Here is a 16932-nt window from a genome sequence, read left to right as displayed (position 1 = left end):
TTAATAAAAAAAAAAATGTAAGGTACTAATATTACTTATACAGCAAATGGTTACAATAAGCAAGTATAAAACAAATGATTCTCAAGTATTTCTTTATTTCTGCAAGTGGCTTTTTCAAAAAGATTGAAAGATTCCTGAAGATAAAAGCAAGATACCAATCTTCTCCATGATGATCGTCATGAAACTGTCGCATGAGAATTACATCTATGGTCAAGCAATCAAGACATTCCTCAACTTCTTCCAATCAGTTAACAAGCCTCCTTTCCTATCAATGCAAATCCATAAACTCAATTTTATACCACTGGGTGATAAATTATAAGTTTCTTGGACTTTCCTCTATGTCTTGTCCCTGTTCATCTTATTAAATCTAGCTTCTAAAACTCTTTGCATGTAGGTTGGGATGGTATTAATTTTTGGTAAATCTAGGATATTCTACAAATATAACATCATTCAGCTATTGATACCTAATGTCTGAAAAAAAAAAAAGACGACATAATAGGTAAAACTTTGATAAATCAATAAAAATCAAATTCTTACTAAACACTAACTCAATTTGTAACTTTTTTCTCCCTGAATAATCAAGAAGTTAAAAAGAGGTAAGAAAAAACCAAAAGTCCAAAAAGTATAACCTTAAAACATTTAATTAGAAAAATCTTAAAAACTTTATCAAAACCCAATTACAAATTAACTTTATATGAAATACTCAAGAAAATTATAATTCACAGCAAAATCTGTGGTTTGTAGGCTTTCACTAAATTGGGAAAAAGCTGACTGTTTCCAATTACCTGAAGGTACCAAATATATGGGGTAATTGAAAACATAACTGGTATAGTAATGAAAACAGAGAGGATCAAAAATATGCATAATTATTTTTTTTTTAGACTTATTAAAAGTTAAACCACTTACTTTGTGTTTGTAGATATGGATTACAACAATTAAATCTGGTGAACAAATTTTTTGTAATATCAACATAAGACATGTTAGAAAATTTGTGAGACTTTTTAACTAACTTTTTCTCTTCTTAAATTAACACCCACTAAAAATTTAGTTTTCAAGACAACTGCAAAGGCAGTTATATTCCATTTATCTCCTCTGACCCTACTTCTTCCCTTCCTTGAAGGAGTTATCCTTCTTTATCTTAGCAGAAATCAAAAACTAGAATCCTTTCTTAGTGCTTTTCAAAAAAATCATGTTGTCTGAAATCTATTTTCCTAATTGTCAATGAATTACATTGAAATGAAGTTATATTTTAATGAAATACTGCAGAGTTTATTGTCTTTTTATTATAACGACACTCTATTTTATATTCTTTAATTTTATATATAATTTGTATTTAAATATTTATTATCTATTTGCATTTTTTAAGGGTTGCATGCCAGTGCATTTCAATTATTCTTGGCATGAGTGAATACAATAAAATGAGGCTTGTGCATAAATATTTTTCAAATGAACAGCATTACCAATATCTTGTTGAGTATGAATTGGATAGACAGTCAGCTGATTATTCATTGACTTCAGATGCTGGTATGTTTATTGCCTTTTTTATTCAAAAATCATTATTCATTTATAAATTTAAGTTTTTCAATATTTTGTTTTTGTTTTAGACCTTAACCCATCCAGGGTATTTGAACCTTTGTTTAAACAAGATGTAGATAATTTATCAGTGAATGTTGCTGGAGTGTATCTTCCTGTTTTTGATCCTAAAAAACAAGTATGAAAATGTTTAATTAAATTTACTGAATTTGTGTTGTATGATAAATATTGCATATTCTACTAATTGTGCTTCTAGAAAAAAGAAGGATTTCTTGTCGAAACCAAGTCAACATTACATAATTTAAGGAAGATTGCAATAGGCATTTCTACTGGCAAAGCCGTATGTCTTGTGGGACCAGTAGGAAGTGGAAAAACTTCTTTGATTTCTCACTTAGCTATGGTTACAGGTAAACAAGTTTGTAAATCATAATTAATAGTTATCCTTTTGATCGTGGTGTTTTATACCTATTGTTTCATTTTTAGGAAGAAGCGAAACTAAAGATTTGCTGAAAGTGCAGCTTGGAGAAGAGACTGATTCCAAACTACTGCTAGGTACATATCAGTGTACTGATGTGCCTGGTGAATTTGTTTGGTCCCCTGGAATGTTAACTAAGGTGAATTGTTAAACAATTTTACAGTTTATTTATTTTAACATATAGATTGTTCCACTGGTTTTGGAAAAAGGGACAGTATTAATATTTATAAAATTATTGTCATCGCTATGATGAAAATCTAGTCTGGTCCATGCATAGCACTCAACTTTCACATACCATTCTGGAAGGTGAAAGTTTCAAACATTAAATTGTTTGGGTTTCTTAAGGTATGAATAACGAATATCAACTTTGTTTCTGCCAAAAATTCAACAGTTTAACATAACATTACTATGCCATGTGTATATAAAAGATATTTTTATAAACACACAGATATTTTTGATTTTTTGGTCTCTATATCTTTATTTTTCTTCTTTAGTTAGTCATCAAATTCATTCATAGGTTATATTTATAATTTTATATTATTGTTAATAATTCAAAATGGTTAATTATTTCAAATAAACAAAATTAAAGGTACTTAGAGGAAGATTATTTTAAAATTTGGCATTTAAGCCCTGTTAAACTATATCAATAAAGATAAGACCTAGTTGATATTAATGATATCTTGATTGTACATTGATAATCGTTAGAGCCATTTTGGACTAAATTGAAAATATGTATGTAAAATCAGTCTCGTTCATAGATATTTTTTTAATGATAACTTAAAAAGGAAATAAGATTTTTAATGATGAGAAGATAGTTGACCGTAGATAATTTATATATAAAATAGAAAGAGAAAATATAAACAGAATGATACAAGTAAAGAATTATGTATAATGAATATTAATAGAAATAAAGTGATGGAAGAAGTGGAAAATAAAACATATACATGTATAGATAATTAAATATGTAAGTAGAATAACATAATCAAGGAAATAAAAATTTTATAGTTATACAATGCAAAAAAACTAAGAAATATGAATATTTTAATTTAATAGTAAATAAAAAATTAAAGTTATGGAAAAAAAAAAGTAAGAAAATATATGCAACTAATGATATATTAAGTATAATATTAGAATAAAGAAACAAAATATAAGGTTGAGTTGGACAAAAGAAGTGAATAGAAAACATGACAATAATAATATGTGGTGAATATAATGAATAACATGGGTAAGGAAAAAAAAGAAGAGAATAGAGAAGGAGAAGGAGGTAAAAGAAAAGTAAGAAAACAATAAGACAAAGAACTCACCTACTAGTAGAAGATCGGAAATCTAAGTGAGCTCAGCGGCGCAAAAAAAGATTTTATCACATCGTTCTGGCAGCTGATTCATTCCAATTTTCCTTGTATGTAAAATCATATTTTTTACTTGCTTCTAATTTTTTGGATTTGGCCCATATCATTCTGCTAGTTGTTTTTCTAGTCCACTACTGAAAAAAAAAAAAAAATGCTCTTACCTCTTGTAGATTATTAGGACAACAAAAATAAGATCCCATTTAACCTGTTTTAATTGTATGAGAGCTGTCCAGAAAGTAATAGACATTTTGAAATAATCAATTCATAAATTGAAAAACTCAAAGTTTATTTATACATTTGAAAGGTACACTCTTAATCTATTTTTCAACATAATCACCATTCAAATTGAGACATTCATCATACCATGGCACAATTTTTTCAATACCCTCTCTATAGAAATCTGCTGCCTGTGATTTCAACCACTGGTTTACACTGGCATGCAGTTTGGCGTCAATATCAAAGAATTGTTTGTTATTTTTTCATCGTTGGGAAGAGGTGGTAATCGCTCGGCGTCAAATCCGGGCTGTATGGTGGATGGTCAAACACCTCCCATCCAAAACCATCGAAGGTACAATTGGCCGTGTGTAGACATGCGTTGTGAAAAAACAACACCTTGGTGCTAAGTTTTCCCTGATACTTGCCTGATATTTTGTATGGCGTGCAGTAACTTTCTTAGTGTTTCACAATACCTTTCTGATTTGATTGTTGCTCCATGTTCAGAAAATCAACAATAAGTACTCCCTTGGAGTCTCAGAACACAGTAGCCATGACCTTTTTTCCTGACAGCATTTGCAAACATTTTTGTCGTTTCTTGGGAGAATGTATTGGGGCACATTCCATCGACTGCTGTTTTGTTTTACAGTTGGCATGCTTCACCCAAGTCTCGTCCCCGGTTATTATATGATCCAGAACTGCATTACCATTTGTGCTGTATTCTTGAAGAAAGGTCAGTGCTACAGCCAGTCGCTGTTTCTTATGGTCTTCGGTTAGGATTTTTGGAACCCACTGAGCACAAAATTTGTGGTAACCAAGCTTCTCCAATTTGATGCACCAAACTCTGTTAAATTTGGGAAAAATGTTCTGACTGTTCAACAAAAACCGAATCACAGACCGCTCTTCACAAGTGGTGGGATTTTCTATTGCAGAGCACATTTTGACGACTCACAGAGAGCAAAGTGAGGAATGCACAGTCCTCACGCTACAACAGCTGGATGCGTACTGAATGTAGGAACATTCGGACACCAAGATGGCGGCTCTACCCCCACCCATCGCCACGATAGGCCAAAATGTCTGTTACTTTCTGGACAGTGCTCGTAATATAACTTTACATTATCATTAAGAAAAAAAAACTTTTCTATCTTTTATTGTAGGCTTTATTAGAAGGACATTGGCTTTTGCTTGAAGATATCGGAAGTGCCACTAGTGATGTGGCAGCTTTATTGTCCAGCCTCTTGGAAGAAAATAGCATTACTATACCTGGATTCAAAGACAAAGTGCAACCCACTCCTGGATTTCATCTCTTTATGACACATAGGTGACCTATTCAATATCTTAATTTGCTTTTGAGTTTGAATTTATTTTAGATAATTAAGGGAAAATTATAAGCAGTGCTGCTCAAATATATTTGGTTGCTAAATGATAAAGTTTAGTAATCAATCTAACATTTTTATAGAAAATTTGTAGAGATAAGAGTGTTTTTCTTAACCTAAAATAATTACAACTTCTAATAGATACATTAACAATTTATTCAATTTTATCAGGCTGGTTAGCAGTAATCAGAGTTACAATCGTAAGGAAGCCTATAATACGGAATTGTTGGAAAGACATTGGATTAAAGTCAACCTAGAACCATTGACAAAAGAAGAACTTACTGATGTCATTCAGATTAAGGTTTTTATTTTATTTAAACAAATTTTTGGTGGGGAGTAAAGTGTTTTATTGTTTGTTTTATAATTATTTTTGCCTTACAGTTTCCGTTGCTAAAAACAGTTGCATCACGTATGACTGCAGTTTTTTTATTGTTCTCTGAAGGTAATCATGAAGGAGGAACAACCAAAATACACTATGGAAGTCGACTGATTTCAACAAGGTAAAAACTAGTAAATAAAATTTATTCTTAATGTACTTATTTGGATAATGAAAAGACTAATATTTATTCATTGGATATAATATGATATTTTACACATGTCCTTTAAATTATTTATCACTGTATTTTGCGTTAGGTTAAATTGTTATATGATTAGTAATAATTTTTATTAAAAATTTGAAAGGGAAAAATTGTTTTTTCTGTGTTGTGTGTTATTTTGTATTTATTTTAATTTTTGTTTTGTATTAAAAACTAATTTATATAATTTTATACAAATTAAAAAAAAAAATATTTTTTAGGGATTTATTTAAATGGTGTAGTAGAGCAATTAAATACTTTGTTGTCACTTCTGTTGATTCTACATTGAAAGTCTTGCAAGATGCCATTGACATATTCTGTTGTAGTTACAGTGATCCAGGTAAATAATCCTGCTATACTAAACTTGTTAAAAGGTAAGCATATGGTTTCAATTAAGATGTGTATGTTTTTAGCGGCGAGGTTGGAGTTGTCTGGACAGATTGCTGCCTTATTAGGGATTCTTAAACCAAAGGCTGAACATTTCTGTTTAAGTTATAAGCCAAGTGTGATTATTACTCCAACGTCATGTGTTGCTGGTCGTGGTGTGCTTACTCGCCTTGATACAGTTGAAAACATTTCATTAAAGAGGTAAATGTGTTACTGTTGTGGATTATAGTATATTTATATTTATTATTATGTTTTGTATTTATTTATTATTCTAATCTTTTATTTATCTATGTTCCAGCCTGTCAGAAGGAATGAAATATGCATTGACCAGAATGTCCTGCTGTTTACTTGAGAGGTTGGCTGTTTGCCTATCTTTAAATGAGCCAGCCTTGTTAGTTGGTGAAACTGGAACGGGTAAAACCACTACGTTACAAATTCTTGCCAAGCAAACCGGTCATACATTAGTTGTTATTAATATGAATCAACAGAGTGATAGCTCTGATCTTCTTGGAGGGTACAGTATTTTTTACATATATATTAGTTTTTGGTTTTCTATGGTTTCTTCAGTATTGTAATATATATTTGGAACTTACATCTTGAATGAGATTTGTTTCTCCAGAACAAAAATGTTTTAAGTTTTTCTACAGTCTGAATGAGACGCATTTATAACAGATTACTTCTCTATCAATAGATTCATAATTTAGATGTAGTTTCTGTCTTTCTATGAATGCTTGTTATTCATTTTTTTTTTTTTAGTTTTAATTGTTTCTTTAATTGATTTTTTTCAGGTACAAACCAGTCGATGTAAAAAACATAATTATGTCCTTGAGAGATGAATTTGAAGAATTATTTAGATCTTTTTTTAATGTAAAGGAAAACATGAAATTTTTAGAAAATATTTCTGTGAGTGAAAAAATAATTCATTCTTATCTTTCTTAAACTGGTCTCAGACAATCCATATAATTATATTGAATAAAAGATTACATTGGAAAATTGTTAATACATTTGAGTTAATCAAAAAGAGTTTGATTTTTATATGCATACATGATAAGATCATTTTTTTTATTACATTATTATTATCATTATATATTAGCTTATGAGCTTGCTTGTAGTTTGAAATTAAAAATTTAATTCACTGGTAATAGTATCATATTCTTCTTAATGATTGGAATTTCTGTAGATATTATAATATAAAATTATAATTTAACCTTCTTTGAGAACAGAATATATTCTAAAAAAAACAGCATTAGATTAAATAATTTATTTATTCATACAGGTAAATATTTAACATTTGTTCAGTTCTGGTTAAATAATTTTAATTCCTCTGTAGATTTCATCAAATAGTGTACTTCTAGGTTACAAAAAGTTTCTTAGATCACCTGATTCACTTATTCTTAGTTCATTTTAAAAAAAATTATGGGTATACTCATTCCTTATTTTTAACCATATCTTTATTCACCTGGGCTTCTTTTTCCTCTTCTGGGGTTCTTGTCGATATCAATAATATAACGATAATATACCTTTCTTTATTTACATCCAAAATGTTGGCAGTAGAAATGTCAAATGAGTTAACAATAATATTGTCTCATGTCGGTTGACCTTTCAATTAGTAATAATGTGCAGTATATTATGCCTTATATTGATGATTTTATTGACTATATTGGTACAGTTTTAAAATATTTTAAAATAGTTTTAAACTCTTGATGTGTATTTTCAATAAAGTCAGTAATGAATGATTTATCATTAAAATATGATAATTTTTTATTATCGTTTAATATTATTTGAAAATGTTGGTTATTTCAGATGTGCATTTCGAAAAGGAAATGGTCAATACTTTTGAAGATGATGCTTCAAAGTCAAAAGGCAGCTGTGAAAAGGCTTACTGATAAAAATAATCCACCCTTATTGCTAAAATGGCAGCAGTTGGGTATTAAAATCCACAAATTACAATTACAAATCAAGAATAATGAATGTGCCATGGCTTTTTCATTTGTTGAAGGTGCTCTAATACATGCTATGAGAAGTGGTAAGTTTTTAGTTTTTTTATTAATTATCTGGTAACTACTGTTCTCAGTAGATTAATTTTCTATTTAGAGATATTTTCATACCAGGGTTTGAACTGCCTTCTTTCAGAATAAAAAATCAATTATGTAGCTAATAAGCTACTTTGCTTTCATATAATAGATATTTTCATACTCTATAATTTTATTATTATACTTTTGCATGTTTTTAAAAAATATAAATTATATACACTGCATAAAAAAAAACAAGAGTTTTACTAGATAGCCAAGCTTGATGTAATGGGTTTATATTTAACTGTCATAATGTAATTAGTGTTTTGTTTAATTACTGGCATAATAATTCACCATGTTAACTTTTTTTTTTTTTTCTGTCTTATTTAGGTTTTTGGGTTCTGCTTGATGAAATAAATTTAGCCTCTGCTGAGACATTGCAATGTTTGTCAGGTCTCTTGGAAGGATCTGAAATAACTCTTTTAGAGCGGGGTGATGAGAAAAGCATACCAAAACATCCAGATTTTAGAATCATGGCTGCAATGAATCCAGCTACAGATTTTGGCAAAAAAGACCTTCCTCCTGGAATCAGAAATAGGTACTGCTTTCTGTTTTATTTACTTAATTTTATGTAATTGAATTAATCACTTAAAAACTGTTTTATTTTTCATTGAAGATTTACTGAGCTGTTTGTTTCTGAGCATACTGAAGAAAATGATTTAATCCTTGTTGTTAATTGCTACCTTCCTGATTATCCTGCTGCTAAAGTCAAAGCTATAGTAAATTTTTATTTGAATGTTAGAAAGAAGGCTGTTGAAGTATTATCAGATGGATTAGGATACCGTCCCCATTACAGGTATTATTTTATTGATAAATATGGTAATTATTCTTTTGTATAATTTTATTTTAAAACTAACAATAAATCTTGCTGAGAATGTTTCTTAACATTCTCATATTTTATTTTTCTCACTTTAACTCATGATTATTAAGTTATTATGGTGCTAATTTAATAATGATACTTGTACTCAGTAAGAGTATATCTCATAAATATTACAGGACTAATAGAAATATGATTATTATACAAGAAATGCTATACAAAGATTTCCAAGTTGTAGCCATCCAGGTGCATTTTTTTTTTTGTACTAATAAAATTAAATATGAAATATTCTTAAAAATCTTGTGCAGTATGCGCATCACACATCTTTAACTTGCCGCTCAACTTTTGGATGAAATTAATTTAGAAATGTATTTCCGTTGAAAATTAAGATTCAAAATGTATTGCAACCGCAATACTTCCCCTTAATGTAAATCTCATAAATAGGCAAATGACAGTAGAAAGTAAAATTATAGGAACAGGAGATAAAAGAAACATGTAAATAATTTGGGTGGTAATAACTATAATGGTTGTAACATTTAAAAAAATGTATTTTTTATTTTTAAAAAAATAAGGTTATAAGTCATAGCTATGAATTATGTTTTTATTCATTTGATATCATATTTTTATTTTTATTCTTTTTTTAGTTTAAGAACTTTGTGTCGTGCTTTGGTTGTTGCATCAGAAAATAAGTGTGGATCAATGGCCAGATCCTTGTATGAGGCTTTGTGTTTAAGCTTTCTGACACAATTAAATGCCTCATCGTACAAAATTGTAAGGGATATGATTGCTAAGTAAGTAATTAGTATTCTTATTGTTATTAGTGTTTTTATCTGCTGATTTTTGAAATTAGGATAATTATTTTTAAATTCATTAGGAAAAATATATATATAGTTTAAGAAAATACAATGATAACTGGTTTTTGTTAGGACTGTTGCAGACGAAACTGATATCAAGAGTATTCTCAAGCAACCAATTCCTGAACCGAGCATTAAAGAAAAATTTGTATCTTTTGAAGGCTATTGGGTTGCTCGTGGCAGAAACAGATTGATTTCTTCTCCAAACGTTAGCAATTTATAAATTTTAATGATTTTTAATAACATTAAAATAAATTATTTCTCTAATAATATGCTTCATGATGTTTAGTACATTTTCACTGCAAGAGTAAGAAGGAATCTTTGTGACTTGGCTCGTATTGTGTCACTTTCTTCTCATCCAGTCCTCATTCAAGGTGAAACTTCTGTTGGTAAAACTTCACTCATCATCAACATGGCTGAAGCTTCTGGACATAAAGTATTCCGTATTAATAACCATCAGCACACTGACTTGCAAGAGTATGTTGGTTCATATGGCGTTGATCCTGAATCTGGTGGATTAGTCTTTAGAGAAGGTAAATTTTCATCTTATTTTTCAAACCATATTTAAAAAAAGTGGGCTTACTTCTCTGTGGCCTTCAATAGTAATCAGGTAAACTAGAGCTTTTTTTTCAATGACTATCAGATTTTCTTAAATTGTTCCCTATCCACTTCTATTTCTTTCTTTTTATTTTGGATAAGAAACTGCTTTGTGGTTCTCTAGAGCTTTGTGCAAAATTTGATATACTAGATTTGATTTGTTTGATTTTCATGGTTCAATTACTGATGTGTTTTTAATAAAGTCTTTGGAGTGTGTTAACAAAGACCTTAGGAAACGTTTCCAGAATATTGCAGAGTTATCAGCAGTAAGTCCAATTTAGGGTATGAAGTTAGCTCAAGTAAATCTGATTTAGTTGTATTTTGGCACATAGATAAAAAATACCCGCGAACGAACGAAGTACCTGATTTGATAACTTGGATGTGGTCCTTGCTCAAATGTTTTTAAAAAACAGAAAACCTTCATGTTGTTAATTGTTTTTTTATTTGTCCCATAAGGTCTTAATGGGCATAAAAACCAAAAAATGTTTAGTAAAAATAATAACTCTGTATAAATAATATAAAAGTCGTCTGTGATGGTGTATCTTAGTCTTCCGCTCCTTCCTCCTCTGCCCTCCTCATTTTTAAGTCTCCAGTCCAAAGGTGAAGACTTTTATTATTATTTTTTTTATATTATCTCTTTCTATTCTTATGCTTATCCTTTCACTTACGCCTCCTTTCTGTTATCACATCTTACTTATGCCAAATTTACTTCTCATTTTTCTTTTAATTTTTACCATATATGTTACTTCTTCCAACTAGTATTGATTTACTATTCCTTGCTCTAGTTCTATGTTTAAAATTCTAGCACTCATTACTGTACCTATTATTAATTAATTTTCTATTCTTCTATATTTATATTTTATCAACTTACTTTGTTTCATTTTTTATAAAACTTTTTACTCCCTTTCTATTTATATTCTAATTGTTTTGTCATATCTATGACAAAACAATCTTTGTATCTTTTTCTCATTTAGCCCTGATAAAGCCCTGCAAAGTGGGATAAAATTTTGGTTACCAATAAATAGTTTTTTTTTTTTTATTATTTTGTACCTTGTATTGATTGACTGCATCTGGAATATCTTCCTATAATCTAAAAATAATAACATAAATTTTTCTAAAATATTTGTAATGATACTTTTCCACTTTATGATACTTTAATCAAAATTAATTTGTATTTTTGAAATTTTAAATTAAAATTTAAGGTGTTAAAAAAGATATTAAAAAAAAAAAATCTTATTGAAAGAATTAAAATAAAAAAGTATGTGTGAATATAAAATTGAGCAACATTTATGCCCTCAGAATTAAAAATTTTCATCTGCATTTTACAGTTTATACATCAAGGAACAAATTTGGTTTCGCATCTGTCATTCTATTGTGGAATTTGTTTTTTGTCATAATCGATCATAATGTTTATTTGATTTTGATGAAATTTTAAGGGATTTTGGACCTAGTTCTATATCAACTTTATCAAATTCTTTCCACTACTTTTACTTATACAAGGGCAAATATATTTTGGTTTGCATGCCTATCAATTCAAATATGGTTTGTCCGATATGGCCTAAATATGGATGAAAGTTGGGGATTAATGTAATGGGTCCAATATAAATTTCATCAGATTTTGTTGGCTACTTTCTCTAATCCATGCAAAAAATTTCTTTCTGGATGGATACATAATGGATATTTTATTAACTGCTTGTCTCAAAAAATGTGTTCTTACAAATCATTTATTTTAAAATTTAAGCCTAAACGTAAATCTAGCTTGTTGAAAATTCCCCCAAAAAGGATGATTTCTAGAAAAGAAATTTTATGGAAGAAATGAAGAGGATATGACAATGATAAAAGCAGTAAATAAGTTTTAGCTTTGTGTATTTGGCACATTTCTTTTTTTTTTTTTTTTTTTTAGTTGTTTATATGAATTCTTACTCAATATTTTTAATTAACATTTTTATTACTTAATTTAAGGTGTTCTGGCCCAAGCAATGAGAAATGGCGACTGGGTTGTTTTGGATGAACTCAATTTGGCTCCAAGTGAGGTCTTAGAAGCTTTGAACAGGGTTTTAGATGATAATAGAGAGTTATTCATTCCTGAAACTAGTGTTACAATTAAGGCTCACCCTGATTTTCGAATATTTGCCACACAAAATCCTCCTGGAACTTATGGTGGTAGAAAAGTAAGTGATTAATGCTAACTATTTTTAATTATACGTATGAAAATCAAACTTTAATAATGAAAATTTGGTTTTTCAATAATTATGGTTAGATTAGGTGATTTCAAGAATAAAATACAAGTAAGATTTTAAAAATTTATATTGCATTAAATATTGTCGGTTTACTACTAAGAAAATCAATTTAAACTTTTTAATTTCTTTTGTGAAAACATTTATTTAATATGACAGAAAAATAACATGTTAGCCCTTATAAGGGCTTAAAAAAAAGAAGTTTATCCCTGTTAATTTTTTTAAAGTATAGCATTGAATTCTCTTGAATTATTGAAATTTTTTTTAGGTTTTGTCTAGAGCATTCAGAAATCGTTTTGTGGAATTGCATTTTGATGTCATACCATCTGCTGAATTGGAAGAAATTTTACATTTAAGATGTCAGATGCCACTATCTTACTGTAAGAAATTGGTTGGAGTCATGACTGATTTACAGGTATGTACCCTTTTTTAATCAACTTGTGTAAACCAATAATTTTTGAAAATTTGAGTATCAAAATGAAATTGAATGTCCTGAAAAACTATTTTTTGTATATGATCTGAAAAAAAATCTTTATAAACACCTAAATAAAAAAAAAAGCGTATTAAAAATTTCAACTTATTAAATAATTTTGAGTTATTATCAATCACTTATTCTGTATATCATATTTAGAATTTCTTTTAAACATAAGAAATATTTCTTCTTTGATCTTCTCATTTTTTATTAAATTAGGGCCTTTTGATTTTTAAAATATCATTATCTTTTAGCTAAGAAGAAAGGGCAGTGCAGCGTTTGCTGGTAAGCAAGGCTTTATAACTCTAAGAGACTTGTTCAGATGGGGTGAACGTTTTCGGCGCGCCAGCAGCATGGATCATTTAAGTTATTATGATTGGGATCAGCATGTTGCCTTTGAAGGTAATATTTATTCCTTTTAAACACTTTTACTTAAAACTTTAGCCCCCCAAAAATATCAATGTATTATTAAATTATAGGATATTTGATCTTGGCTGGTCGAGTTAGGAAACAGGAGGAACGAGATATTATCAAAAATGTTATTGAAACAAGGTTCAAGAGGGTTATTGATCTAAATAAACTGTTTACATGTAAGTATTGTTTCACAATTCATTGTAATCTGTTAGACTTGAATACTTAATTCAGTCTAAAGACTTGAATTATATCAAAATTATGATTGGTGTTTTTTAATTGAATGGTATTGAAAATATTAATATTTTATCCATGCAATTACAAAATTGTTTATTTATTTTTTAGTGAATGAAGAAACTTCACTTGTTACCAAACATATTCTTGAAAAAATTATTGCTCCTCCTTTACCAAAAGGTTTTGAACATTTAGTTTGGACATTCAACCTTAGAGTTTTGGCTGTATTAGCAGGTTAGTTCAATATTATTTCAAGATTTTGTTGATGTTTATTTTATAAATTTAATTTATTTGTACCTTTTTGTGTGTAAGTAATTATCAAATCTGTAATATTAATCAAAATTATATAGATCTATTTTTCATTATTTATTTTCCATTATTTTCTTGGATGGACTTTGGCATTCATTTTAATCCTTCCACAAAAATTAATATTTTCTTATTATTTCTCCATCTTCAATGTTTTTAAAAAATACCTTAATTTTATCAAATTGATTTTGTTAATTATATTAATATTATTTTTTTTAATGATACATAATCATTTTAGTGTGATGTTGAGGAATTTAGCTCTCATAATATTCACTTAAAGAATTGGCAATAAAAATGTTTTTATTAATGAATAAAAGTGATTTATTCCTAAAAAATTAATCCTCAACATGGGTCTTTCTCCTTAGAATTATCAAATGTTGAATGTCTACTAATTTATATACGTTATTGATACCTTTCTATAAACTTGAACATGTTTCTCTTATAAATTCATGTGTCAAATTGACATTTCTGTAATGGTGGGTCATGGGGAAATAAAGCCACCCATGAGCACCTGCACTATAGTGGGAGAAAAAAAATATAACTCATTAGAAAATATAGAGATGCTTTATTAATAAAAAATCTGGTACAGTATGCGCATCACACTACTTTCACTTATCATTCTACACAGCAAGCACATCACACGACTTTCACTTATCATCCTACACAGCAAACACATCACACGACTTTCACTTGTCACCCTACACAGCAGCACATCAGACAACTTTTACCTATCATCCTACACAGCAAGTACATCACACTACTTTCACTTATCACCCTACACAGCTAGCACATCAGACAACTTTCACTTATCATTCTACACAGCAAACACATCACACGACTTTCACTTATCACCCTACACAGCAAGCACATCAGACAACTTTCACTTATCATTCTACACAGCAAACACATCACACAACTTTCACTTATCATTCTACACAGCAAGCACATCACACGACTTTCACTTATCACCCTACACAGCAAGCACATCAGACAACTTTCACTTATTACCCTACAAAATCTCCAAGTTTTATGTAGATTGGGGGCTCATGGTTAAGTTAGATCTATTTTGGGGGTTTTAAAAAAAATCTTAAGACCAGGGCTGTAGCTTAAAATTACCGAATTCAAATAGTTATTGTTATTAAACAGGAAACATAACGTTTAAAATACACAAAATATCAATTATCTCCTTTTCTCTCGAGAATTGGATCATTATCTACGTAAGCTTTACTGTTGCTTCGACTGTCAACTTTTTCCTGTTTAAATATTGCTAAACATTTATGTTTAGGTATCTTTGAAAGAAACCTGGAAAAGTCAGGGAATTTCTTCAAGCCATTTTGCATAGACACCTGTTAACATATAAAAATTGGAAAAAATCTTAATAAAATTTTAAGAAATATGTAGAAAGTTGTATTTAGTTTGTTTTTTTTCTAATTTTTGTTTACTCCTCTTTATCAACTAATGTAACGATGCTAAATTTTATTTTTATAGCTAAAGCTCTAGAATTTCAAGAACCATTACTATTGGTTGGTGAAACAGGGTGTGGCAAAACAACTATTTGCCAACTGTTGGCAGCATTAAACAATCAGTCTCTGTATTCTGTTAATTGCCACCAACACTCTGAAAGTTCTGATTTCTTGGGAGGCTTACGGCCAGTTAGAGAAAAGGTATTAGTATCTTTTTGTAATTACCATTTATTTAGTTATATCTTATCTTAGTCTCATCACTGTAACAAGTTGTCAATTTGCTTTTCTTTATTCATAGTCTGAAAACAGCATGAAGTTGTTTGAGTGGGTTGATGGCCCCCTCATTTTGGCAATGAAGGAAGGACAGTTGTTCCTGGCTGATGAAATATCCTTGGCCGATGACAGCGTTTTAGAAAGACTCAATTCGCTATTAGGTAATTGTATTAAATATTTCTGTATTAGTTATTTTTACAGAAAACTATTTATTTTTCATAAAGTTATTTGTAAATCTTTTGAAAAATAGCTAATTAAAATGTTTTTGTTTTAGAACCTGAGAGAAAATTACTTGTTAGTGAAAAAGGAACAAGTGAAGAAATAGAAATTACAGCAAAACCTGAATTTTATTTCATTGGTACTATGAATCCTGGTGGCGATTTTGGTAAAAAAGAGGTATGTTGAAATAATTAATGATCTACATGGATGACTTGACTACTTTTTGATATTTTTGATTGTCAGGAATAGGCATTATTTCCTAGGAAGAAACTATCTCTTAATCCTCATATTTGGAATGACATATTAACCATCTTATTTAATCATGCAGTTTCCACCATTGTATAAATGGATTTAATTCTATAGGAAAATTTATTTACAAATTAAGTTTGAGCTTATGTAATTGTGAATGGAAATATATAATAAAAACTTAGGTTAACTATCTAATACTATTATTTTTTTACATTGGAAGATTGAAAATGTTTATTTATTTATAATTTACCTAAATATATTACACACTAAATAAAAATGAAATCAATCTGTTAATTTAATTGTATAAATTATATAGTAATGTAATGCAAAATATGATTTTTGAAATATGGATATTCAACTACATATATTTGTAATGAGGAATTAATAGCACTGCCGTTGATAACAAAAGACTAGCGTAATATCTTTAAACAGTCCGTCGCAGTACTGCTGGTACTTTCCAGATTTTTGGGGTATTTTTCACCTTAGCGGGTAATTGTCGGGTAAAATGGACTCATGTTATATATAGGTATGTTAGTGCAGTTCGACTACTTCTTTTAGTTAATCATTAGACACTTTTTCTATACTAACAAGTTATTATTTTTCATTAGATATTGAATTTAAGTACATACGCATACCTAGACCATTTGGGGCCTATGACATATTTCTTTTTGGTGCCCAGGATTGATTTATTTTTGAGGAGTGGGATGAATATAATTTTTGGTCCTTGGGCAGATTTATTTGTGGGGGCCAAGTTGGATTTATATTGGAGGCCTGAAATAAAATCATTTTTGGGGTCCAGGGTTGATTATTTTTGGGGCCC

The 16932-nt window shown here is 29.1% G+C and overlaps 1 protein-coding gene across 1 annotated transcript in view; it reads left to right on the top strand.

The window, feature by feature from the left end:
- Positions 1-16932, top strand: part of LOC106681324 (midasin) — a 416397-nt gene that overhangs the window by 2712 nt on the left and 396753 nt on the right. The window contains exons 4-28 of the mRNA XM_067047592.1: positions 1367-1524; positions 1605-1711; positions 1790-1940; positions 2017-2147; positions 4728-4891; positions 5118-5247; positions 5328-5446; positions 5743-5861; positions 5935-6109; positions 6207-6422; positions 6697-6811; positions 7712-7934; positions 8311-8518; positions 8597-8776; positions 9442-9588; positions 9724-9859; positions 9941-10184; positions 12211-12419; positions 12754-12900; positions 13212-13359; positions 13437-13547; positions 13714-13836; positions 15397-15572; positions 15670-15805; positions 15919-16040. Of these exons, the coding sequence (XP_066903693.1) occupies positions 1367-1524; positions 1605-1711; positions 1790-1940; positions 2017-2147; positions 4728-4891; positions 5118-5247; positions 5328-5446; positions 5743-5861; positions 5935-6109; positions 6207-6422; positions 6697-6811; positions 7712-7934; positions 8311-8518; positions 8597-8776; positions 9442-9588; positions 9724-9859; positions 9941-10184; positions 12211-12419; positions 12754-12900; positions 13212-13359; positions 13437-13547; positions 13714-13836; positions 15397-15572; positions 15670-15805; positions 15919-16040 (3895 nt within the window). The remainder of the gene's footprint in view (positions 1-1366; positions 1525-1604; positions 1712-1789; positions 1941-2016; positions 2148-4727; positions 4892-5117; positions 5248-5327; positions 5447-5742; positions 5862-5934; positions 6110-6206; positions 6423-6696; positions 6812-7711; positions 7935-8310; positions 8519-8596; positions 8777-9441; positions 9589-9723; positions 9860-9940; positions 10185-12210; positions 12420-12753; positions 12901-13211; positions 13360-13436; positions 13548-13713; positions 13837-15396; positions 15573-15669; positions 15806-15918; positions 16041-16932) is intronic.

Source organism: Halyomorpha halys, unplaced genomic scaffold, assembly GCF_000696795.3.
Source record: "Halyomorpha halys isolate HHAL.00 unplaced genomic scaffold, Hhal_1.1 Scaffold327.1, whole genome shotgun sequence".
Taxonomy (NCBI): domain Eukaryota; kingdom Metazoa; phylum Arthropoda; class Insecta; order Hemiptera; family Pentatomidae; genus Halyomorpha; species Halyomorpha halys.
The sequence above is the reverse complement of the archived record's forward strand: the minus strand, read 5'-3'. Positions and strand labels throughout refer to the sequence as shown.